Raw genomic sequence first — 27,695 nt, 5'->3', positions numbered from 1 at the left:
GTGTTTCATGAGTCGACGGCATAAATCATAATACCTCTCCAGAATACTAAATCATTGCACATTTCACTGCGTCCTGTATTATTTGAGGTAAGTCGTGGAGACAAGGGATTGTAATACGTAATTAAATGTGCGTAAGGAAGAAAATCTATTGCAGGTTTTTGTTTGATCACATTATTATAAATTAAAAAGTATATAAGTGTGTCTTGTTTCAAACGGCTGGGCTGGTTTCGATGAAATTTGATCAGGATGTAATTGACAACTTGGATTAACACATAGGCTATCTTCATAATATTTTGCATCTATAACCGACATCAGCAGTTAGCAAATAATGTAGATGTGAACAGGCTTTTGATATTTTCTCATTACTTCCCAAAATGTAGTAACCAGTTGAATACTTTTAGCGACAATGTTAGAGTATTTTGGCTAAATCAGAGACGTTTAAAAGATGAAAGACTAAGGCTTAAGATTTTCCTAGCACTATCAAGGCCTTACCAAGTCTTTCAGGGCTTATTAACACAAATACTAGTATTTTTTTATTTGCCTCGCGTTTTGCTAGATACCAAATATTCTTTTCGAAATAACCACAAAACCAAATATAGGTAATGTGAACAAAACAAAATATAATAAATTAAACATTTATTTACAACGGGAGAACGTAGCACTTATTATATTTTTGGGAGACATTCTTCAACAAAACACATAACTGTAACGAGGGTAGAAAAAATATAAAATCTAACGCTTACTCAAAGCTTAGTACAAAAGGTGGTTACATCTGTTTTCTTGCACAAGTCACACTTCTACAAGCGCTCCACAATGATAGGTCAAATGTAAAGAGATGACATTCCTTTTCAACTTCCACTTGTTATGTCTCTACATTTGAGTAATGAGATTAAGGTTATAGCGTTTGCACTTGCGATACGCGATGCAAAAAACGTTCTATTGAACCAATAGTATTGCATTAAAAGGTTACCGAGGCCGGAAAAAGGAACAGACATAAGTCAACAATTCCTCCCCCCTTCTGTTCCCTCTTCTCCCTTCAACCCAAAGATGTAGGAGGCATTTGATGATTTCAATACAATGAATTTGCATTATTCCTTCCGATTAACACGCCCTTAAAAATCTTAGCTGTGCTGGTTCTCTTCACACGTTTTCCTTCACCGTTTCAGCAAATGATAATTACTTCGATATAAACACATGATAACAATACGAGTTTTGACTTGGCAATCCAAGGTTTATAGTAGTTGAACTTGTAGAAGTGCCACTTATCTTGGGCAAACGCTCATCTGGTAAGACACATTCTTCTTGAAGGGCAAAAGATAAGTTTAGATAAAGTAAATTAAATAGTTAGAACAGACATCTTGATCTTGTTACAAAGTACAAAACAAAAGAAATGAGAGGTGGCCTAATAAATACGAACTTTTTAATTAGAAATACTTAGAAAAATGACTAGAATCTTGGGTATCACGTTACAAGAACTGAACGAGCAAAAGCGAGAACGAAAAAATTATTAAAACGAGAACGAAAATATATTAAAGTTCTCAGTATAGTAGCTGATATTTTTTAGAATAGCGTTATTTTTAGAGTAAAAACAGTTACTGAAAAAAGTGGTGTAAAGATCGAATCATTTTAATTCAATTCATGCCTTCAATAATTTTCATTTGCAGTTGAATTCCGAGAAACGAAGTATGTAATATAATATTCAATGTCGATATTAAAACTTTTTCGATGAATTTAAATGAAGTGTTTCACTTCACTTTCATTAACGTTTTTTTTTCTGATTTGAGTCAACAATTAATTCGGAATATAACTATTTCTTTGAATTTATATTTTCAGTTAAACGTAAATCAGTCAGTTCTTCGTTCAGAAACCAGTGGATACTTGAAAATACTGTTTGGAGCTGCTGAAAAGATTGCAGCATTATCCCAGATTGATTTAGAATGGGAATAAAAATCTAGTCTTCCTTATCAGCCCAAATGCTGTCGCCATTTGCTTCGCTGGTTGCAGAACCTCTGACGAACTTCTGGATGGCGGGCAGCTTGTACAGGTAGACCGATAGGATAGACCCAGCACACGCTCCTATCCAGTAGACTAAGGCGTGTTCCATGAGCGTGTGACCTTCACAGCCAGCCTTCAGTGATGTCGCCAGAACAGGGTTGAAGTAGCCGCCGGAGTAATCAAACGCTGCAAAGAGAAATAAGGTTTTACGTAGACTTTTTTATGACATTTTATAAACATTCGACTTGATGACAAGGACTTTTCAGTGCGACCTTCAATTGTTTTTGGATATAGGATAAGTCATTATTATCCCTTAATAGCTTTTTCTGTATAAATATACGAACTACAAAAGCCAGAGCTAACCTACAAAGATCAAAAAGAAAATGATATGGAAAGTAGTTTTGTACAGTGATAATTATGTTGATGATAATGATCCTAGAAGATCGTTCAGAAAATGATGTTGATCCATGCATTAAAGCGACCGATGGTATTAACGTTAGTGGACATTTAGTTATACAAGTATGTACCTTTTCCTAAATGTACTTTGCAAAAGATGGACACGCTTAGGTCCGCATTGGCACTATTGTCCTGATAGCGGTAGACGAATACCGTGTGCCTAGTGAGGACTCCTGGAACATTGATAGCTATGCGTGAGTATGTGAGTGATATTGGTGTATTGCAGGCTTATTGGCTGTAGGCGTGGTTGTTTGGTTCTATGCATTGTGGCAGCCCTTCTTTCAAGCCAAATGATGTCTATAAACAACGCCCAAATGTATGGAAAAGACTTTTCGTTTCGCTAAATCACGTGTCTTTGAGCTGTCATCGACAAACATTCATGCTTTTTCTATTGAACAAGTAAGTTACTTGGCAGCGGTCCGTACATATTTAAGTTCAGATTCAGGCATAGCTTAAAATATAAGAAGAGATAATCACGAGACGGAAAACAAATATAAAACGGTTTTTTCAACAGATCAGTGTAACGTTTTAAGCGATATAGCCAATAGACCTGCGGGTGATATGTGCTGTAGTGATTAAGTGGCAGCGGGGTGTTCGTGTTAAAAGGTAAGCTTATGACAAACACCATGTATCTATGTAACGTTTTGTTTCTGTAGGAAAATTGTTCAAATAAAAAGGATAAAAAAAAAACAGGGAGTGAAACTTTTTGGATGTTTTGAATTAGGTATGTTCCTAAACCTCAGTGTGAGTTGGACAATTGAGTTAGGACTGTCAAAAAATGTACAGTATGATCTATAAATATTTTTTATTCTTACCGGCGACAACCAAGGAGGTTCCGATGAAGGAGTCGATGGCTGTGGCAAAGCGAGGGTTCAGGTCACCGAGAGATTTAGACGCCAAACGACAGAGGCAGGTGGCGATGCCTTCCACTACGGCACCGTATAGAACTGGAACCTGGAAGAATTGGACAAATCATTCGTTTTGTTGACTGAAAGTTATGCAAATGAAATTGAACTGAATGTCGTGGGACATAAGTCTTAATATAACTTAGCCAAAGTAGTATGCAATTTTATCAGCGTAACTGTGATAATTAAATAAAAACAGAAAGGGTAGTTGTAACTGTAACTTTGGAAAATTTTCAGCTAGGAAGCAAAATATAAGCGGCAAAATGAAAAGTATAACACTGTCTTTTAAATTTAAAAGTATGGCATAGATGCTCTCCTTTATATTTAATATCGTATAATTCCTTTTTGTCACCTAACGGACTCTAGTACTGACATTTATAGAAATGCAGCCCTGTCTGGGTAGGATAATGATATAGCACCTTGATTCCAAATCAACGTAATATTAAACGCGATCTGTTTTCCGGTGCATTTACAAATTAATCGTTAGTTTATTAGGTATTATTTTTAATGAATGGCCTTTAGAGAGGTTGCAAACATACACACGTACAAAGGCACTGGCATTCTTTCATTGCATCCATTTATAATATTAGAGTGATAAATGACTCTGCCCGAAGTTGGCTGAATGCTGACAAGACGGTCAAGTACCTAAAGTCGACATTAACAACAGAAACAGCATATTATCGCTATCTGAGAAGGTTACATCATAAAACGATGCAATAAACAGTATCTATACAAAACCCAAGTTCAAAATTCCAGTCTAAATTCCACAAGAATATTTTCCCATTTCGAATATTATCTTAATCCAATCTTAATACTGAAGATTCTCAGACAATTTAATCCACTAACGCGAGTACGTTTCGCGGTTATTCCACACTGCATCGTGCACGTAGTTTCTGCATAACATCTGCCAGACTTCATACATCGTACTAAGAAAGCCGTCAGTTAATATTTCATCTAATTAACTGTAAAGCCTTGAAGTTTGTTTAGTTTACCGAAGAATATTGTTTTGAAGACTTAATTAAATTCTGGTTTATGATTATGACGTCAGTTGTCTTGTTCCAAGAATAGCGGTTTTAAAAGATAGGAGGAAATACTTGAAGCTATACAAGAAGCAGTGTTTTGAATTAAATGTTTCTAAAATAAAACATCTTGACGTATACTAGCTTCAGCAGTCGACTTTGCCCGAGTCAAGCATTTTTTTCAACGACTCACACTGTAATTCTTGTGCCGTGTTTCTGTTTGGAATGTCGCAAATATTCAAATGACATGCGCAAAGACACCCAGCCTCAGAACTGGTATTCGTGACTGACACTACCTACTTCTTGTCCTACGTGAATTGAACCTACGAAACGTCCCGCGGAGAGGATATGGCGTGGCGACCTTTAACGGTCGGCTGACTACGGAGACATTTCATTTTAGCTAGTATATGCAAGATTCTGTCCTTAGTTGAAAGTTTACGCCTAATTTGATTAAAATCTGTTCAGTGGTTTAGAAGTAAAAGTACCCCAAACATGCGTAGTTGTCTTGGATTTGTATGTAACATTAAGCGTAATGTGGGTTTGAACGTTTATAGAATATACCTCTCTAGCCAGAGAGGAAGTATAAATCCCATATAAATACAAAAAGCATTTTTTAAAAGAAAACTAAAGATTGCATGGAAAAATGCTGGCATTGAACCAAGATAGTTGACATCATGAACAGAATTTATGGCCAACAATCGCATTAAGATAGAAAATAGAACTATAAAAAGCGTAAAACGAACTATTACGTAAATATCTACAGTATAGAGAAACAGTTTTTACAGTTAAAAGGCAAAAAAAATTATAGTTACTTTCGTGCCGATAACTCGCGATCCTGTGACGTTTGCTCATAATTAAGGACTCCAGTTGAGGCCGAAAATAGTCGAGCAACCCCGATAAATACGCGTGCATTTGAACTCATCAGCTCAGTATTCAATAACAGCAAAACATTATCATAATTATTCAAAATAATGAGTATTGAATCCATTATACGTACGCTCTAATTTGGTGTAAAACCTCATTACCATTTGAACTCATATTAATGGCAAATTAAACAAAAACAAACGCGAAATGCGACCGACAAACAAACCAATAGAACGCATGCAAATCAAATAAAAGATTATTTTGCCTTTCGTACAACCAGCAGCAAAAGCGACATATTAATATTAAGACAATCAGATTTACCGTAACAAGTAATTTCCAGTGAATTATAAAAAATCGTATATTCTGTATATCATGGGACAGCTCACACACGGTTATCTGATCCCAAGCTAAGCAGAGCTTGTGTTATGGTAACCAGACAACTGATAAACTTATATATTTCTTAATACATACATATTATAGGTAAATTATTATACTTCAATTAAGTGTGATTAATTTTAGGTTTCGAGCTCATTTTGTTAACTTTGCTATTTTAATATGCAGAATGTGTTGTTAATCGGGTCATATTTGTAAATAAATACAAATGCTGCAATGAGAAACCTGCAACTCCTCGCTATACGCATCAGTCGCTTTATCAATTAATCTACTGAGATTACTGACTGAATATGATTTTTTTTTGCATCGTGTCGTTAAACTAATTCTAATATTACTCCTTGAATTCGATTGTGTACAGTTATTTTTTAAATTCGATACTATTAACTACTTCTGTCGCCACCTGTACAATGCAAAGGGCAGAACGCAGACACAAAGAAACTTGCATACGTCAGCGAATATCGGTTACGTCGCCTCGTGTATAAAGGGCTTTATATTCCGTAATCTTGTATACGAGATACCAAAGGAAGTTACGGTTTGACGTAACAGCTGTGTCTGTCTCAATGTAGGTCAAAGCGAACGTTTTTGCATGGACCATCCATATGTTACCGATTTTCTACCATTTAGGATAAAGTACTGTGTGATGTGCCTATAAAAATGTATTTTATTGAAGATAATGGTATTGCAATGAAATGTAACAAAATCAGTCCGGTTAATGCCCTTGTAACGTAAATCATGTTACACTTAACAAACACAAGCTTTGCTTAGTCTGACACTAGATGGCGCTGTGTAAAAGTTGTGAAAGATAATTATCATTGCTTGTCAGATGCTAGTCAGAAAACAAAATATCGGTAAGATATATTTCGTGATAAAGTATTATTTAATCTATTAGTTTTTACAGTAGCATTATAACCTAACCTAACCTAACCAATTTAATAATGTACCTGCAAATCAGCTTTGCAGTCTTCAAACGCCTTGTCCTTGTGTGTGTCGGAGATCTCCAGGGCCCAGTACATTTGGACATATTTGAAAACCAGGAGACCACCTCCCAGTTCAGCCCAAGTCTTCAAGAGAGCCTTGCGGATGTCACCTTTGCCTGAAAATTTTATGTAGAATCATCAGTAGAGTGTTTTAATTTTTAGGATTCTACTCCTAAATGATAAAAGCGAAACCGTAATATTAAGGCTCAACCACCTTAGCCTTCAGCTTTGGTGCATTCTGGGTACTTGTAATCATCCTATATTTATCCCATTTTTAGACGTACTCCTCTTCTCAGCTTCTCCAATCTATAGACGTCTAGTCTACCACCTGGTTTCATAATATCTTGGTATTATCTGATTCTTTGTTGGAGTTCCAGAAACAGACATATTTCTACAGCTTTCTTTTAGTTTTGGGCCGAATTATGCTTACCTTCAATGATATCCTCTATGTGTGTATAGGGGCAGGCAGTAGCGTCTCCCCAGTTCAGCGACCACCAGATCGTCAGAGCAAAGAGGAATATCGCATAGGTTGACACACCGAAATTGTCCGCCACTGGAGAAACCAAAAATAAATTTTAATGTAATGTAACAAAATCACTTCAATATAGCTCATTTAATTGATCAAACTGCTAAGAAATTAATTTCATCACTCCTGCCCGTTGGTCCAAATATAAATTAAATGAATTCCAAATGTAATAAGTTCGGCACTAAGTCTTGAATTTAAACTTCCTGTTTAGATATCCCTTTAAAATCCATTAGACCCTAAATCGAACAGTAAAATTACTTAGACGAGAATATCAAACATCCAGTTAGTTTAAACTTCGTATGATAAGAATATATTTATCATAGAAGGTGAATGGTTAATTAATTACCACTAAATAAAAGTCCCCCATTCTTAACCATGATTCATTACCACCCACTTACCCACAATCAGCTCAAAACAGCAACCACATAGTTCAGCTGCGGCTATCGCTTCCTCAAAGAGTAACCTTATAAAGGGTTCCTTGACAACCTTCTGGACGACTCTCCTTGCACAATGGGCGAGCAGTGATGTGAGGAGGATGAAGAGAGTTGACACGACCAAGGGTGCGAATGTTACTTTGTTTATCTGGAACCAAAGAGGTTGGAGGTCATTTTGGGATGTTAGTTTTATAAGTGTTCGAGTGAAGGCAGTTCGCACAACAGTTTTAGACATCCTGGCTTTTCTTTATGGTTTTTGTTTCCGAAGTCGACGAAGTTTTATTTTATGCGATAGTGTATATTTAAAGAAAAAATACATTTGTCACAAAATTAAACCGACAGTTCTATGATAATATTATTTTAACAAATACATACATACGACTTCAACTAAAAATTACCAAGCCAGACTTCAGGAAACGGATTTTATGGGTCCAAATCACAGCTATTATGCGTTAAAGGACAATTAATCAACAAAATTGGTTCTACCAGTCCGAAATTCTGAGGTAACAAAATTCACACGAATTGAGAACCTCCTCCTTTAAAGTTGTTCGAAAAGGAACACTCAAAGACCAAACTTGATTAAAAAGAGTTTATTTCACATCAATAAATATTTTTAATCGACAGTGTATCCTTTTTTTCTTATCTCACGTAGAACACATAGTAACTATAAGGTAAAGGTTACCCAAACAGAGATACCAGGCTAGATAAAGTCACACAGAACCCGATAACACAGTTATCTGAACCCTATCAAGTTAAATATAGAAACGTCAGCGGACCCCGTCCACTGTGACGTCACATCCGACTTTGTTTGACGCTGCAAACGACGTTAACAATCAGCTTCCGACAGACGCTTTTGTAGTAAACTATTAAATTACTACAGTTAACACTTTGTTAAGTTACTTTTAGCACGTGGTTTTAAAATTTGATTTTTTCAATTTATTCGTTGAAAGAATAATTAAATTCCCAAAAATATTATTGATTTAGGTCTCATGTTTTTTTGAATTTTGTCTAGTTCTGTTAAGTTCAAAACATGACAAATTAAACTTAAAAGTTCTAAATTGGTTGAAATTATTGTGTAGTGTCAAAAACGTATTGATTTTAATTATTTAATTTAATTAGGTGTTGTTAAAGTTATCAATTCTACCTCTGAGAAAATTGATTAATTCTGTTATTTCACTTTGGGTACAGTACCCTAAAAATACATTAGAAGAGGGAATCTCTTTATTTTTGAAATCGGTTATAATACAGACAGCTTAATAAGAAGCACGTTTATTACTTAACTGAAGTTTTTCATCATTCAAGTTTTGTAATGTTAAGTTTTATTCAACTGTTAATAACTTACTGAAGTACGTGCTGCAAGTTTTTGTTTCAGGTTTCAGGATAAGTTATGACAAACACGAGGGCGTTGTTTCATAATATTAGGTATTTTGTTGTTACAGAAAACACGTTTTGTATAGAGCTTTTGACAAAAACACTTATTAGCACTTTTTATTAAATACTTATTTATTATTAAAAATAAATATTATTTTATTAAATAATTAATTTATTAGTAGACCTATTTTACAACTATTTTTAATTTTAATTTTACGTCTTTATTTCGTAAAATAAGTAGGAAAATTTATTCATATTCATGTATTTATTTGCATTCCGTAATGGTACAATAGATGTTAAAGAGGCTAGAGCTAGATACAAAATTATGAACCCTGTTAGGGCGCAGCAAAAGAAGGCATTTCGATGTCAATAGCATCGCAATTATCGAGAAAATAATAGCAAAAGTCAACTCTAATAACTCTAATAACCTCAACTTCAATATTATCAAAATTAATCTGCCAAAGATCTAAAAAAATGACTAAATTCCCTAGTGACCGATGAAAGACGAAGAAAAATTACGAAAGTACTTAAGTATCCAAAAAGTTTTGATCTTTACCGCGACGGTTATCCGTCATTGTCTAAACAAAGGACGAAGTAAACAAAAACACATCTGCTTAAGAATATCTCGAGTTTGTTTGGTCATTAAGGTTATAATATGTTTTACGGGATCGATGACCATACAGAGCGACTATCACATAACAGTTAGTGAGCCAATAATTCAAAGCACCGTATAGTCTCCGACACCCAGCCAATTTAATTTAAAAATGTATTTTTTTAGAGTTTACTTAAAGGTCAAAACGGAAGTCTATCTCTAAAGCTCTATTATTTCTTTGTCATGTCCTGGATCGTGATAGTTGGACGGTTGAAGTTTTAACCGATTATAAATCCATCTTTTACAGCACACGAGTTACGAGTTTTATTTTCACTAGAATGGCGCCTTTACGATTTCAGGCAAACTAAAATCTCTGAGCTAAACAGCAAACTTAATTAGGATTTCCAACAGCAGTTTTAAGTGTCTATTCTATAAGAAACGACGATATCAGAGAAAAAGAGTGTTAAACCTTTAAATATCTTTAAAAAAAGGAGGATAAATAAGTTAAATTATCTAGTGATTATCTAAACAAACAAAAACACTTGATCATTCAAGTTACCATCTCGAGTAGAGCAACAAAACTTTCCATCTGCTGTCATGTGCAAACAACTCGTTGCCATAGCAACCAAATAAACAAGGAGTAAAGGCAATATAAATAATGGGTGAGCAGTACACCAGCTACGCGAACTGCAAATACCCTGGAGACAGAACGATAAACATTGAATGAATAATATGTGTCTAGGAGGCGACCCCTACCGACAAATATTGTTAGACTAAACCAGACTATGTACGGTTTAAGTTATTTAAAAAAAATTTGTAAAATAGATAAAAATTAACAGTGAAGTGGGTTAAATTTTATGGTAACTTTCGTGAGAATATCATTAGAAATGCTCATGATTAAGTACTCCGATTGGGTCCGAAATTAGTCGGGCAATCCCGATAAATACGCGTAAGTAAGTCGTTGCATCATTTAATAATGGTTAAAAGTTAAGGTTACGATAGTAATAATTTGGTGTACAGCATTATATAAGTGAATCGGGCCCTCATCTCAATGTATCGATGACCGGTCAAATACGAGTCGGACTTGCGACGGCGAAGTGAAGTTTTCGTAATATAAATATGATAAGGATTTCTCTTAAAATTTTCCCTATCCATAAATAAAAACAAAACTAATAAGAAGCCTCTATTTAAGACGCCCAAAAACAAACATATTTCAAAGTTAATTTTGTCCAAAAAACTTCTTGGTGAGTCAAAACTAATTATCAGCTCCTAAATAATTCATAGGCCGGCCGTAACCTAGATTATCTTTTTGAGTCTGACAAATAAGTTTCTGAAACCTAACAAGAAAAGTTGTCCTTTCGCATTTACATGATGTAGGAGATGACGAGGATGAAATAGGCAGAATACAAAAAAGACTGGAATTGGATGGATGAGGGGCAATAGATATAGGAGAATGGCAAATATAAATGGAGGCTTATGCCCAGCAGTGGCTTGTCCAAGGCTGATGATGATTGAGACATGATGCAGGTAATAGAATTTCCTTCAGGATAATCTGATGAAATGTGTTCTTCAAACATTTTTATCCAATTAAGTCCAATTAAGCGTGTTTACCGTATAATATGCAATAAATAAAGATAATATATTTGTATCATACTTGTAAATAATAAATGTATCTATGAGAATCATCTCCAGCCCAAAAACAACAGTTAGGTACAAATTAATAAAAAAAAAACCGAGAAGTTCATCAGTAAACCAACCGATAGCAGAAATAGACTTAAAAAAACACTGCAAACGTTTTCCATCCTTTTTTATAAACTCTGTAGTCGTCGTAGAGGCAAAAATAATCTAAAAGGAATCGTTTTTTATGGGCACAGTCAACAGTTCGTACTGCCATTGGTCAGGTACGTTCCCAACCTTCCTCTTTTTATTTGGACGGTAAAACTTTACTGGAGTGGCTGAAAACGGGGCCGAGTTAACGAAATCAAAATATTTTTATTTGAAATAGAACTCTATCAGGCATTTTTGAAACTTTAAATGACTGTATTTTCTCTGATTCAAAACGTTATTTACAATGTCAATGACTGCACGGATAGCCAAGTGGTTGAGGTCATCAGGAAGAACCCACGGTGCGTGGCATGTGTCGCGGGTTCAATCCCCGAGTAGGTCAAGCGTTTTGCGATCCACGAATGCTTGTTTTGAGTCTGGGTATCTTGTGCATATGACCTAAATGTGTGAGAGAAACCCCGCAACATCTTTTTTTTTTAAGAAAAAATAGCAACGATAAAGATAACTGTTTTTTTGTTATCATTGGCTTCATTTATATCCTCTGGTGTTGACAAATTTGGCTACATGTTCACATTAACAGTGGAACAATAATAACAACAGGATGAACGCCGTATTTTCACCCTTAATTAATTATCATGACATTTAAAAAAAAAAACAAAAGCAGTAAATGTGTTGAGAAATAAATCATGCCACCACCATCAACCCACTGGTCCTATTTCTTACACGTTTCAACAAACGTCACTAAATTCTCTAAATCCTTCCAACATAACTCGCACTGAAAATGTCCTCCGAAGTCCTCTAGTCTAGATTTTCGAAGTTGACTAACCTCAGCCCGTCTGCTGGCTTCGTCCCTATATCTGTTGCAGTGTATCGTGTTGACAAATCTAGTTTCAGTCGCACTGAGTATGTTTACCATCCAGGTGAATGATTGACAAAATGTAGACGATGACATACGGATTAACATTGCAGGCGGTGCCGTTGTAATACTAGTAGGGTATAATATTTTCTTCGTTAGTGGAGTGTTCACAAGAACGTCTGATTGGGTCTAGACTATGTTACTTTGTTTTGGAATAAAAAGCCTGAAATGGCATTTCCTTTCATCAATTTACTATGTCAAAATCAAAATTAAAGTTTAAAGTAAAATTAGCACCTATCTGTCAGATAAATTGAAACAATTGACATTCCTTGTGTAAAAATATCTGTCAAGTAATTTAACGGGAAGTTATGTGGCGGTGGTGAAACAGGCCCTTAGACTACAAAGTAGCACTTTTTGAAGTTTAAATTGCAGCAGACAGCATCCAGTTTCATCCACCATTCACTATAAATGTAACCGTTGAACTAAATAAAGCCTAATTTTAAAAATATTTTCCAAAAACTTCGGCCGACCAAAGTGATGAGTTTCAAAAAAGAAAAGTCACAAAGTGAATCGCAGTTACAAAATTAGAAATAAATATCGTTTTAATATAGCTTGTTTTTCCAAAACTGTGTTACAGAAATATTGGAAAACTTTTCACAGTACTACAATGTCAATCTATCAAAACAAACTTATAAACAAGAGCCTTTTCTAAAAATAAGCTAATTTGGATTTGGACTCAAATAATAATAATAATAATATTTTTTTATTTAAAAACAACAAAGGTTCATTACAAGTTTTACCAAACTACATAGAATTTAAAAACATGGTAACAATTAATATTGTATTGTCCAGAGAGACTTAGTCCTCTGGGTTAAAACATATGTGAGTGGGCAATCCCATTTAGTTTTTATCACATTCAGGAAGCTGTCACATTAAGCTATCACATTCACATTCAAAGTACTCTAACAGATTGTTAAAACGACTCTAAACTCAATATTTTGTTTTTAGCGGAGCTCCTATGGCCACCTTCCATCTCCAGTATCAGATCGGCCATAGATCATGTCATAATATTGCATTGTTAATGTGAGTACCTACGTGCTATCAAAATTTCAGCTTTATCGAATATCGGAAAGTGAATCAAATTAACTAACAGACAGACAAAGGGACAAGTGAATCTAAATTAAAACTTATGAAAACGGTTTTTTCTTTGTTTTTAGCATACAGATATTTATTTACTTTGTTTTTAGAACTCAGGTAAATTAGCTTTCCAATTGAACTAAGTAAAAAAAGGGCAAAGCGTTAATATTTGTCAAAAATATCGGACCTGATATCACAACACCACACTAACCAGTTTCAAAAAGTCCATTTGGAAGTCTTTTTCGTCTTTTCAAATACGAAAACAATTTAGCTAAGCCCACTCAGAACGTTCTGTTCCGTGTACGGTCAGAAAAAACAGCTTTATGTTTTGCAAACCCTATTTTGGGAGAGCCAGTGTACTCAATCCTGGATCGCATGCTAAAGCTGATTCGATAGAACCGCATGCGTGTGAAGGCTTTGTATTAATTCGTAATTAAAACCGGGATAGGTGAGGTTCGTGACGTCGCCAATTGATACGCCGTCATGAATCGTTTATGCAATAGGAAGGAATTATAAAATTGCTGAATTGGGTTCAATTATTAAGTCCAATTAGGATCAGATATTTGAAGATGTCATTAATAAAGCAATAAGCTCTCTAAGCCCAGGCACAGATTTTAGACTTCATGAAATAATATGGTGAGGTCGTGATGTTTTTCTGTCTATTGGGGTTCCGTACGAAAACTGTAAAAATGGACCCCTTTTACTGAAAATCCGCTGTGTGTCCGTCTTATATTTTTATTAAGAGATAGTTATATAATAAAATATTGTAGGGTAACCGTATTACATTTCAACAATTAATATATAGATAAATATATTTACGTAATAAATTGACTTGATTTGCATTAATATTGTTATTCTTAGAAGCCTTTGTTAAATATTTAAGATTACAGAAATTAAATTAGAATGTAAATTAAATCGAATTAATTAATTTTATGTAAATTCGTTTAAACAAAATACGTTACTAGGCGGTTAGTACCTACTGGCGCTAAATCTCAGAAAACAAAGATTAAAATTGGAATTCCTTAATTTAAGTTCAAACAAGATTTCTTAATTTATTTTAGGCCCTACAGTGAAGTGTAACCCTCACTATTATTAATGAGAATTTCAGCTTGTATGTTTGTACATTCTGAGGACTAAACGAAATAACCAATTTTGAAAATTCTTTGTCTGATGGATAGCTGCAATTTCAATGACTGTCGGTCTGCTTGTCCTTCTTGGCGACAGACGTATGTACTTATGTTACCGTTCTAAGAAATAAGTTAAGCAGCTGCTGGTAAGGCACACATTTAACAGGTGACCATACGGAACTCTGAGTGGCTCGAGAATGGCTCACACTTTTCCATTTTTCTTTTGTTTATCCTAATGACAATAGCCAACGGTTTGAATTTCAGAAACTTTCGCTACATTAATAACTTTGAGGCTACCTGAAGTGCAGGTATTCATTTTGAATTTAACTGAAACGGCTTTAAGTTTTACTTCTGAAGTCGATCCGATTTTAATGCTTTCTCGACAACTTCGAAAGTTGTTTCGCCAAACTACATGGATGCTTGTAATTAGTAGCTTCGAAATATTTTGAATGTTTCTCTTCGTTTCCACTTAGCTATCTTAAATTTATTTCGTAAATAAATTATTCAGGAACTGAAATGAGGAATATAATTTGTTTTATTTTAATATACCTATCTCTTTTCATTCACGGGATAACTTTTTGGAAACCGAGTGATGAGAAACCGTGTCCTTATTAAAGGCGTACACGATGACACAAGTCATATTATTATATGCTTAGGCCTTTTTGAGAACTGTATTATAACGACAGTTAAATATATTAAACAAAAATTTCTTCTTTCTAATTTAATAGAACTATCTAATGCGATGATCTTCGATTTTCCGGATTAATCTGTGCATTCTAAACATATTGGACGACCAAATCGGTCCAGCCGTTACGGAGGCGTTCTGTGACCCACGCACTTTTCAATTATATAAAAAATATAGTCATAGATCAGACCTGAACGTTTTGCTCAAAACGCTTTTAAGTTTAAAATAAATACAACGAAATTGTTTTAAAAACTAATCACTGAAACCTTTCATAATACTAAGTAGAGCTAAAAGATAACTTCACAAAGCTAAAATATACTATTACGTATTTTAACACATCATGTGTTACGTTAGCCAATTTAAAAATACATTGATAAACAAATCACTTCTATAAATAGCTGAAAAATCAGAACGTATTTTTATTTATTGCGATGTACTGAAATAAATGTATACTTGTACCTACGTTTCGTTTATAATAAATAGAACAGTTTATTGCTTTGATTACGTCACAATAATAAACAGTACTGTGATCAATTCGTCAGATATCCGTGCTGATAGCTTGATTGACGTTTTCTTAGCTGTGCCGTACATTTTGTTCAAACATTACAGCGCACCACACGGCAAAAAGTATCGTCTCTCTTCCACGCCCCTAATGTTAGGTACTCCAAGATATGGATGTAAGGTCCATGATGGTTAAAAAAGCGTGTGTAACATGAACATTTCACATCATTCTGTTTGAAACAAGATTATCTTTTTATTTAGAGATTTTCTTAAGAATAGGAGGTTGTTTGCATGCAAATAGTTGATTTCCGTCAGTTCCAACCCATCACTAAGCAATGTCTCTGTCTCTACTTTGCTCTGTAACGTGACAGAGACTCGACTTAACGGCTCTGGCTTTGATCTTAGCAACTAAGTTTATATGAAGTGATGAAACACTACTAGATGAAAACAAGGGAGCATCGCAACACCCACAGCGATCTAAAATGAGACTGGCAGCCAAACAGAAGACAACGAATGTTTTTTTAATCATCTACCGTTTGGTATTGTAAACATGTTTTAAACACCCAGGTGTCGATGTTGTTACTAAGTATAAGTTTGAAGTGTTGGCTCAAACATTTTTATAATAGGCCAGTTCTTGGGATGTTATATGAAAACTATTTTCTAGAATGGACCTTTTTGAATAAAGGAGTAAGAAATAGTTGATAAGCCTTAGAGATCACAGAGAAAAAAAGGTCTGAGCCCGGCAGTGGGATGACAGGTAATTTTAAGGTATGCTGAAGTGGACAAAACCTGCAAATTGACCAACGGCATAGTTTATGTCAAAAAGTAATAAGAAATATTCTACGAAATCACTGGGGACCAGTTTACCTTCGAATACCAATTCTAATTTAGTGAATTAGAACTCGTTAACTCTAAAAGATTTGTATTACAAATAATACATAATATAAAATCCCAACTTAAAAATTTAATAATAAATGCATTACGTTAAACCGAATAGTCCACTACAACAAAACAATTTAAAAACCTAGTTTTTATAAAACGTTTTAAAATAAACAAACTCTATTGTAACCAGAGAACTATAACTCAATTATAACTTATTTAACAAAATTCATAACACAATTAATGAAACTCTAGTACCTAGTTAATTAAAATAGTAAACTAAAAGAGGATTATTAAAAGCGATTGGCAACAAGAAAAAACTTTTGTGAAACACTGGTACTCACTGAAACCGGTTAGACTGGTAGGCGACCCCAACATAGTTGGGAAAAGGCTAGGCCAATGATGATCTGAGATATTCAGTATTGTTCCATTAGAAAAAAAAAACAGTTTAATAAAAAAATGCCTGTACAACATCAAAGAATAGCTCACAGTCAACTTACATTTAAGATTTTATAGTTTACTGTAGGTAGGTAGATTCTATACTGTTGCAGTTCGACCAGTGAACCCAAAGTCGCGTCATCTCATTATTACAGATCGGTTGGTGCCGAAACTAGTCGGGCGATCACTTTAAATACTTGTGAAAATGTGAATAAACCGTTTCTATAACGTATATTTTTGAGTGTAATAATAAATATACTATTTAGGTACTGACTAGATACTAGATTCGAATCTTTCTCGTAAGATAAAAAAGTACGGTATAAAAAATCTGACTGTGTATGATTTTATATATACCTAAATTGTCTACCGCTAAACTATTCACACTTTCAGATATAAAATTAACCATAGTTCAAACTACAAGTGAGCAGACTATATAGCAACTAATACCAGTATTCGTATTATATAATTATGCGGACCAATGCAGGGCCGGCCTAAGGTCAGCGGTGCGCGACAAGCTAGTGAGGTAAACAGACCTCTTTTGTATGGAAATAATGTATGATTACCTAAAGGTCATATTTACCTTTATTTAATACTAGCTGTTGCCCGCGACTTCGTTCCCGTGGGTAGAAGAAGATGTAAGTTATGATTTATACCCGTCCTGTTTTTTCTCACATTTTCCATTGTATCTTCGCTCCTATTAGTCGCAGCGTGATGGTTTATAGCCTAAAGCCTTCCTCGATTAATTTTCTACTCAACACAAAAAGAATTTTTCAATTTGGACCAGTAGTTCCTGAGATTAGCGCGTTCAAACAAACAAACAAACAAACTCTTCAGGTTTATATATTAGTATAGATTACATTATTTATTGTGAAATAGTTATTTAAACATCAAATATAACGATGTCTTACTTAAGTGACGAAAAGGCCACTTGTTGATTGGATCGCGTGTGAAATTAGTCGGGACATACCGATAAAAAGGCGTGAGTAAACTGTTCTATCAATTAGACATGAATGAGTGTTTCCTTATTGTTTGAGTGCGGCATGAGTCGGCCAATTGAATTGGATCAGTTTTGCATATAATGCAAGACAGCGGCTACTGCACGATTGGAGACGAGATTTGAGTGTATTCTTATATGGTTACTAGCTGACCCAGCAAACGTTGTTTTGCCGATTTTTTTTTCTAGTTGTATGTATTTTTAATGCCACATTATAAAAAAAAGCAAACAATTTTGTCCAAAAAATAAAATATATTTTTTTAGTGTGAGCAACCCTTATCACTTAGGGGTATGAAAAATAGATTTTGTTCTATTCTCAGTTCTACCCAATATGTATACAAAATTTCATAAGAATCGGTAGAACCGTTTCCTAGGAGTACGGTAACTAACATCGTGACACGGGAATTTTATGTATTAGAAGAAGAAGATATTAGGGGAGCTCCTGGCTAAGCTATAACCGCATAAGTGATTCGATCACAGGTTAAGCTATGCTTGACGCGGTTGGTCCGTAGATGGGTGACCATCTTTGTCTTAGCGAGTTCCTCCGTGTTTCGGAAGGCACGTTAAATTTTGGGTCCCAGCTGTTATTCCTAAATCTTTGACAGTCGTTACAGGTAGTCAGAAGCTTGAAAAGTCTGACAGCCAGTCTAACCAAGGGGTGTCGTGTAGTCTAGGTAACTGGGTTGAGGAGGTCAGATAGGCAGTCACTCCTTAATTACTACTTTTAATATAATGATATCAAACAACTTAAAAATTAATAAAAAATATACCAACCTTATTTAAATACGTAAGCAATGCTGTCAAATTCAATATTAAACTTAGTATTATTAAAACACAAATACTACTGCTTTCTTTTTTCTTTCCAAGGATATTTTTCCAGACGGGATCCATAATTGTCACAATATTTTTACATATAACATTATTTATTACGTTCAGCTAACTCTTAACTCCAATATAGTGTATCAGGTGTATCTGTTATAGTAATTAATAAAAGACCTAAACTGGTTTGCCTACTCATAATGTTACTGGGCATTAAGTATGCATATTGTAATTAAAACCATATTAAATAAAAAAATGTTGAAGGACAAGGTTTAGTCATTAAAAAGCAATTGCCCTTACAGTATTAAATATATATTCATTGCAGGATTAAAAGTATCCTATTTTCATTCCTAGGTATCCGCTATATGAGCGGGATTGTTATCTAGGGCTACCGCAAACCCGTTTTCATACAAAGCGCTAAGGAAGGAACATGGATGGAATTTAGCCAGTAAAAGTCTGACACTCCTTGCCGCTCAACCCAAAGCGGGAGTTGATAATAACAATAAGCTATCCGGACAATAAAAACATCGGTCATTACGTGACATCCCTAACTTGTGTTTCTTTTTTCTGAAAATCATGTATTTATGAGTTATTTAAATCAATTGGAACGGTTTGTATTAGATAAGTAGCAAGGTATGATAAGTCAGGGCCACTAGATAAAATCTAATTGAGAACAAGGATCCCTTCCTACTAAATTACGATGCCCTAATAACCCTTGCGTCTGTTATTTATGAATAGATAAACATAAAGCAAACATTTTGATCAAATAACTGGTACAATTTTGCCACTTGGTGTTTCTCAGCCGTTTTTTAATTGGTAAAAAAGACCACCTAAAAAGCTTCCGCACCATAAGTTTTACTCCGCCATATACGAAATATATTTCCACAAGCGTTTATTGTGATTAAATGTATGGTAATGACAACTTGACAACTCTTCAGTTGCTAATCTCGTTGATGGTCTTTGCGGTCTTAATCCAAGTCTAAAACAGTTTTTTTTTCCGCAAAATTTAACTAAAAAGAAAACTCTTTAAAAATGTTCAGTCCGAAATTTATCCAATCGCTCTAATTGGCCCCCAACCCATGTTTGTGAAACCAAAAAGTTTTGAACTATCAACGTGGAATGAGTTGTCACTGGTATCAGTTGAAACTGCATTGCGGCCGGATCGCCAGTCAATTGGCTGATACTATTGAACCAAATGAAAGACTCACTACGCTAGCTACACAATGAGGTCAGCAGTAAACACGGTATAATGTCAATGTTTTGACTTGCCGCTGTTATAACACATACAAATCACGTCGGTGACGGAGTGTATTTTAATTGCACATCTCATCGATTTATTTTCGAACGACTTTAGAAAGGACGTTCTTAATTTGTCTGTATTTTTTTTAAGCTTTTTATCTCCGAATTTCGGCTTGGATGAACTAATTTTAATGATTTTCCTTCAATGTGGAATAGCTGTCATTTGGATCCATGAAAATTCATCAAGTTTTGCTCTGCAGTTTTCATTTGAAGTCGGTTGAATGTTAGGTATATTCTTGAGGAAGAAATATCTTCTTAATAAATAACATTAAGATTTTTTAAAAAAACCTAAAGATTTAGTCCTGATTCGTTGCTTTAGGTTTTATTTGGTGGCTTAGTGAAATTAATTTTAAATGAAATTTAAATAACAATTAGGTACATATTTGTGTATCAGTAAAATATTCATCTATATCGATGTACATTATAACACAAAAAAAAACATACTTTAGTATAATTTATTTTCAAGAATCTAAAACACTGCAATTAGGTAAACGAACTAGTATATTATCTGTCATGTCGCCAACATAGTTGCCCAGACATTTACCTACATGATATTCTAAAATTAATCCTTACTTTAGCTTCTACATTTTAAAAACACTTTTCAAGTTAAATTTTTCTTTATTTTTTATTTATACACAATATAAAATTTATTTTTGTTATAATATAATTTAAAAACTCACCTTAACAACGACTTTTAGAAAAATCCCCAGAACGTCAATAGTGAACTTCATTTTGTCTTCTTCTAATTAACTCACGATTACTTTCACAATTTTTCACTTTAATGACTGAAAAATGAAGACGAAAGCCAATTAGAACACAGTCCAGCCCATCGCAGCTGTTACGCGAGCATTTTTAAGACGATTGACAAAAATATGACCGATTTTCAAAAACAACTTCTAAACTCTCACAATCAACTTACCATTTTACGTTAAAATGTCCGAAATACAATCGTATCACAAAATTCACGTGATTTTTTATGCGATGTCGGTTAAGTCGGGTTCGTTAGAAAAATATAATATGTACTACGTTTGGTTTTTATTGTGTGAACGTTTGCTGTGCGCACACGCATCGTGCGAGGCCAGACGAAGGCGTTCTTAATTTAGAAGCGAACAAAATCGGACTAGAGATCGGATCACCCAGGGATTTCGTTTTATACCGCGCTATTGTGAAGGAAAATAATTAAAAATAAGCACTGAAGTTAACGTGTGGTGCACATGTCCGCTGAATACGCTTGTCATGTGTAATGACGATAAAATTATAGTTTCCAAGGATCTCCGGGTGACATGCGGTCATCAAAGAGCATGATTAAAAAAATCAGAAGCCGCCAAAATGATGCAGAGTTGATTAATTCTTCAGATTGAATAGTCGTGCCAATTAATTACAAAATTACTGCAAAAGCACTCTTAAATCAGAAAGGTATCTTTTTTCACTTTCTTTTATTTTTTGACGACTATTTATTTGTTACATAGCATTAGCATAGTTACATACAAAAGCCCCAAAGGTCTTCTATATCCACTTTAAAGGCTGAAAAATAATATTTCAACCAAACACCATCATTAGAGCAATATAAACAACTGGCATTTACAAGCGTCCTCTCTGGTCTTGAGGTTAGTTATATGTAGCTGGAGAAACATAACCCGCTTTAACGAAGTCGGAAAAAACTTATCTTCTAAGTGTCAGCTACTTCTACCAAAACCTAATGACATGTAAATCACCAGTCTTTATCGTAATCGCCAATCTTACCATGTAAATAAGTCAAGCCGTTTTGACATAAAAGGGCAACAAACAAACACACATATACAAAAACTCACACGCTTTTGCGTTTAAAAAAATGTGCGATTATTTGTTTTCGTAACATACATAAATTTTACCATTGTAACTTCTAACCTATTACCAAAAACATGACGTTAGGTACAAAACATCAGCTTTGACCCCGGTTAGTCTGTTGGCATAATCTTTGTCTTCCCGTGGGTACAAATTCTATAATTGATATTCATTACGCGACTTCGTATATCCGATGTTTGCTACTATAAGCCACTCGTGACGTATACAATGGTATTTAAATTAATGAATACATTTTGATGCTTCTGTCCAATTAAATTTGGTAGCTCTATTAAGTCACGGTATCCAGTAGAGGATTAAAATAATACGATGAACTGTATTCATTTCACATTAATTTTGTTTTTTTTTTTAGCAGAAACAATAAGCCACTGGGAAATCAACTTCTTTATATTGAAAAGATCTGGTCGTCAAACTCCTTATAAATAGGCTAAAGATAACAAAAAAAAACATACGTCGAAACAAAATCTGATAAAGACTGGTGAAACACAGAAGGGACGGACATTACCTAATAACAATATATTATTTATAAACGGTATCTGCAAATTTTCTTTGTACAATTTTTACTTTAGGGAGAAATAAAATCCACTCACTACTGCAAACTACAATTACTTGTTCCAAACACCTTTTACACAAAAAAGAAAAAAAAAAGAAAATTTTATTGGCGCCCAACGAGGCACACAAACTTTACAACAAAAATACACCACAAATCAGTTAAATGAATTCCAAACAAACCTCTACATCTGAGACTAACTGAACAAAGTAAATTTATTAGAACTTCTGGTATTGCGTCTCAGGGGATCCATTCAACTTGAGGGTAGGAAACTATTTTCTTAGCCCGATCGCCACACGCCAAGTGACGTCGGTGGAAACTATTTAGCGAACTACGGAAGCTGTACTAACTTAAGTATTTTGCTTTCATGTGTATTTCAAGCATTCTTAACAACACTAAGGACAGTCAAATTTGAGAAAATTGTATCACGGGACGTAATCAATTATGAAAACATGGAGAAAGACTGATTTTGAAAATAGTCATGTTACTTACACAATTTTTAATTTGTCAAAAAATATGTCAGTGAAAATACGCCAGAGTGAATAGAATAGAGGTGAATGTGATGCAGTAAATTCGACGAAGAGTAAAATTTTGATAGTGTTTTCTTGAATATTTTACGTCAATTTGTCAAAAACTGAACTTTGGTGCCGGTTTAGCAATACTACTATTAATTTTTCTTTAACAAGACATTATACTCACCTAACGCGCCTTCTTTTAAATATTTGTGTAACATTTTCTCTTTTCAACTCGTAGTCGTCACATAGTACTGTCTTGCTCTGACAAGTTAGGTGCATTTATAAAGAAGCCATAGAATAACATCTTCCACTCTACTCTATAAATCCACCTTCAGGATGCAGCCAACCCTATCCACCTTTTAGAAGTCATTGCTCGATCAGCTAAACAGTAACTGTCATAATAATTTACAAGAACAAGTTTAAAACAAACTGCATCTTTAGCAAAAGCGAAGACTTAGGATAAAGGAAGTGAATGCTTTTCAGGCGCTCGGTTTTCAGCGGGTATGTCTAGACTCCGGCGCTAATCACATTAGTGTCTAGAGCGCCGCTGACACCTGCAGTAGAGTCACCAAGCTGGAGGTAATACGGAAAATTTATGGCTTTTTTAAACCCGCCGTAAAAAGAAGAGTGTTTATCTATCTGTGGCATCGTATGTTCCCGAACATATTGGTCGTTTTTAATTTAGTTTCTTTAGTATAAATCTGTTTAAAAGTTGTGGGGAAGAATAGCTGAATGTCTATGAATACACTCGAAATAGAATATTAAAAACTTAATCAGGGAAGTTCCTATATTCGTTCGATGAGATAATTGTAGGTGGGAAAATTGGATAAGAAATCCGACGGTCAAGTGAGAGTATCAATCTAATCAATCTATGCTCTTCGCCACTCTGTTAAAAATGATTTGTTGTGTGAGCTTTAATAATCAAGATTCCGTCAATGGAATGGCGCTATATTGGCAATATTGACTTGTAATTGTTTGAATCTAGACAACGCCCTTTTCTTATACATGAGGAGATTTTTTTTAATTACTTTATTTGATTATTGTGTGTATCCTATCTTATTAAATATTGATTACCTATTTCTCAATTTTCTTCCTTGATGAATACCTTCCACATCAAATCGATACTTGAGTTATTTTTTGAATGTGACATCTCTTTTCGCTTTTAACACCGATCTCACTTATTTTCTTATACCAATCTCATAGTCTCCCTACCGCGCAGATAGTGACACTGCAGTAATTACGAGGAGGTAAAATGCAGATTTTGCATTAAATAATAGTCGTCCTTAAGCTTAACTTGCCAACTTATAGCAGAATTTTATTAAAGGACTTACCTTTGCAAAGATATTAATAACCACAGTTCATTCTGAACAGCTCAGGTCGAGTTTTCTTGCAAGAAAGTGTAATGAAACTTTTCTTCTTGTTCCCTAGCCAAGAACAGATTATGCACAATTGTCTAGAAATCACATTTCTCATTCGTGATTTTGACCTGTCATTTGTGGGCCTCCAACAAAGGCTGCACACATGGCTCGTAACTAATTACCATCAGTATTTGTCCTGTTTATTTGACCACAGAATTCAAAACTAAAAGTATAATAGCAAGTCAAATAATAGTCAGCAATAAAACCGGCCACCTCCATATGTTGCAGCATTTTCTATGCTGGCTATGGAGCCAGATCTGTTTCCAGTTATTATTTTTTAGAGAATAGTCGAGAAGTATCATCACAGGTTAGAAATATGTATGTTGACATTAAAAATTGGTAAAACAAGGGAGATCGATCTGATCGTAAAATAACAACACCCTTAAGCAACCAAATTTAATAAAACAAACCTGCGTTTCATTTCTAAAGTAACTCGCAATGAACATAATATCCCTAAACTTAAAACTTTAATATTAGTCATAATTTATCTTTCCTTTTCTGCGGTGGATGTATGAAATCTGAATAGTTCAAAAGATGGCGAGATCGAGGGCTCTTTATCTAATCCTTCACCAAAGTACGATATACAAATATACAGAAAAAAAAACCATGCGGGAAAACAGTTGATTGGCGATAATAGTGAACTTTTAGTTTCTTATAATCAATAGTACTGGAAGAGTAGCTGACCTTGGCTTATTTACTTTACGGTATTTCACGACATAGGGTTTTTGATTAAATCCAATTGTAAAAATATGTTTAGTCCATTAGATAGATTTCCAAATAATTTTGAACACGTATTGTGAACTTTAACTTAAGAAGATTTAGCACTTGAGAAGACGAAATGTTTGGTAGTTGGGGCTAGTACACTTGCTAGTAAAAAGCGTACTTGTAACTACTTGTAAGTGACGTCAAACGAGGTTTTAAATCACCGTATCCCCTTCATTTTTCGTTGACGAGATAAAAGATAAAATAAGTATCCAATATTTTTAGGATCTCTGTCTGAAGGACAAAATTTTTTTTTGTCAAATAGTTGCCCTATTAAGAGAAGTGGTATGTTAGACGTGACCACGAGTTACACCTTACGTAATTACCGGAGAATATTATTGCAATTTTGGAAGCGTGACAGCCGGTACTGCAGCAATATTAATAAACGATAATGCTAAGCAATCTTGGTACTCTATACCTACTACTGATTTTCAGGATTTAAATTCTTGTTCCTCTGATTTTCTTTTTCCTGCAATTTGAGGAGTATCTTCAATCGGTTCACGTAGTAGTCCTTAGGGTACTTCATTATTGCTGGCTTAGGCGCTCCGTAATATGACTGAACATGTGGCCTTATCTGGTCCGCCGCTCGTCTATGCAGCATCTTAACTAATGCCGTAAAACTCTTTATCTGTTCACAAAAACAGTTTATTTAATGCAAGTGTAATTGAGGTATGTAATCCAGGGATTTCCACTATAAAAAATTATAATCAGTCCATCAGACAGGTCAAAAGAAAAAAAATGTGTAATATAATTCATTAAACCTGTTGCGATACAATGGACAATAAAAAAGGAAATTGTCGTTATTCCTATTATGGTATACAAAAAAAAACTCCAGTAATTTCTAATAGTACATATTTTTAAACAGTAAAATAATGACTGTTTTTTTATAAAAGATGGGAGTGATAGTTCAGGATGCTCTTAATTTATTAAAAGTTGTGTTCATGAGTATAAAATAATTTAATTAAATGTCCAACTATCACAATAATCCTACAAAAAAGTCGCTCAGCACAAATAACCTTGAATAATGTTACAAAGGACTTTTTCGCTTACTTTCGAAATAAGTTTTTGCGCTATTATTTGTCCAGGGGGCATTTTTGATTTTTTGCCGTGCCGCAAGCTATTAAAGGCTGTGTCTAGGGCTGTCATGCCGGAAAACAGATTCGGTATATTCATTTCCACGGCTAAAATCTCTTTGTCACAGAGTGTATATGTAAACAGAGCTGATAAGGTCACAGCTATCCCTGAAAAGGAATGCTTCTGTTAGTCGATCCATAAATTTCTAAAAAAAACATTTATATTTAATTTCCCCGTTCTTTTCCAATCTCTAAATTCTGGGTAGGGGAATTTCAGTTAAAAATATTTAAAGAAGTACTTTCCTAGCCGAACGACAATTGAAGGTTTTTGGTGTCTCAAATAAGCCTCAATTATCTTTCCTCCTAAATTAGTACAAGTAGAACTGTGTCACCAATTATATACTTACAAATAACATCCATTTCGATCCAATATCTGTCCAACGTGATCCAAACAAAATTATTGCAGTTACCGTAAAAAATAACAAAAAGGAATATCATCCAATGATACAGACGTTCACATAGATAAGCATGGAGGGAAAACATAAAAATCTCGAATGTGTGTGTTTTAATTAAACTCCAAATTGTGCAAGCTACGTCGTCCGCAGCAAATTAGTCGCGCAATTTTTTCAATTAGTCCATATTCAGTGGAAATTCGCTTCGAGTTCTACGATATTTTCGCTTGCTTTGGTGTTTTTGTTGGATTCTGTTTGAGTTGGTTGATATTTTCCACGAACCACCGTTGAAAATATAGATATTTAGACTGTATTAAATTAATTCATTATCTATAACGAAACATCTTAGATTAGAATTGATGAGTTACCTATACCTTTATTTTATTGACTAGGAACCTTTGTTTTTTCTTTCTTACTGTAAATCCATATGGACATTCTAGATAAATAACCGGACTCAGACCGTCAACACAAAAATACTATTTTTTTAAATTCGCTCATGTATTGTACCTAGTCCAATGTTCAGTAGCAATTTCGGACTAATGCCAAATTCTACCCAAAAGGCGAAACCCACTGCTATTCCCGATACACATTTGCAATAGCGGTATACCATCATTAACTCTGCATGTTTGCAGGGCGGGATTTAGCGGACCAGGGGCCTTGGGGCAACAAAGGAGTGGGGGCCCCCTTTGTCCAAATTATTTTCATTCGTGAAAAATTAATCGAGCTTTTTTGATGCCTTCTTTGCAAGACACAAGACACTCTTGTAGTGTGGGCTTTTACTTCGGTTTCTACCATGGTTTCATTACCACACAATCTATTTTTTTTATATAATTTTTATCGGGAGTACTTTGCCCCTGGTCATAGTGGGCCCCTAGGCACTAGCCTAAAGTGCCTTACGGATAATACGGCACTGCATGTTTGTCAATAGTTCACGCATGAATAATCTCAGTCAATAGCTAGCAATCGACATGAAATTAAATCGAGTTTTAGCCATTCCCTTACAGATGCAACTCTCGTAATTGGTTCAATTC

The 27,695-nt window shown here is 34.5% G+C and overlaps 2 protein-coding genes across 4 annotated transcripts; both read right to left on the bottom strand.

The window, feature by feature from the left end:
• Positions 1-1,452: 1,452 nt before the first annotated feature.
• Positions 1,453-21,168, bottom strand: LOC113499431 (aquaporin-11). Of its 3 annotated transcripts, XM_026879912.1 has the most exons (8): positions 20,972-21,168; positions 20,733-20,837; positions 7,534-7,717; positions 7,040-7,162; positions 6,574-6,725; positions 3,267-3,405; positions 2,523-2,624; positions 1,453-2,181 (listed from the first exon to the last, which is right to left on the bottom strand). In XM_026879912.1, the coding sequence occupies exons 2-8, from the start codon at positions 20,781-20,783 to the stop codon at positions 1,952-1,954; spliced, it is 981 nt and encodes a 326-aa protein (XP_026735713.1). In that variant the 5' UTR covers positions 20,784-20,837; positions 20,972-21,168; the 3' UTR covers positions 1,453-1,951. The 3 variants fall into 3 exon arrangements, with proteins under 3 accessions (XP_026735713.1, XP_026735729.1, XP_026735721.1); XM_026879928.1 differs by lacking the exon at positions 2,523-2,624 and having other exon boundaries at positions 20,972-21,157; XM_026879920.1 differs by lacking the exon at positions 20,972-21,168 and having other exon boundaries at positions 20,733-20,946.
• Positions 21,169-25,413: 4,245 nt separating this feature from the next.
• On the bottom strand, positions 25,414-26,658 carry LOC113497683. Its single transcript, XM_026877396.1, has 3 exons — positions 26,620-26,658; positions 26,190-26,380; positions 25,414-25,767 (listed from the first exon to the last, which is right to left on the bottom strand). The coding sequence occupies exons 1-3, from the start codon at positions 26,630-26,632 to the stop codon at positions 25,561-25,563; spliced, it is 411 nt and encodes a 136-aa protein (XP_026733197.1). The 5' UTR covers positions 26,633-26,658; the 3' UTR covers positions 25,414-25,560.
• Positions 26,659-27,695: the final 1,037 nt, after the last annotated feature.

This window comes from Trichoplusia ni, chromosome 1 (genome assembly GCF_003590095.1).
Source record: "Trichoplusia ni isolate ovarian cell line Hi5 chromosome 1, tn1, whole genome shotgun sequence".
In the NCBI taxonomy this organism is placed as follows: domain Eukaryota; kingdom Metazoa; phylum Arthropoda; class Insecta; order Lepidoptera; family Noctuidae; genus Trichoplusia; species Trichoplusia ni.
The sequence above is the reverse complement of the archived record's forward strand: the minus strand, read 5'-3'. Positions and strand labels throughout refer to the sequence as shown.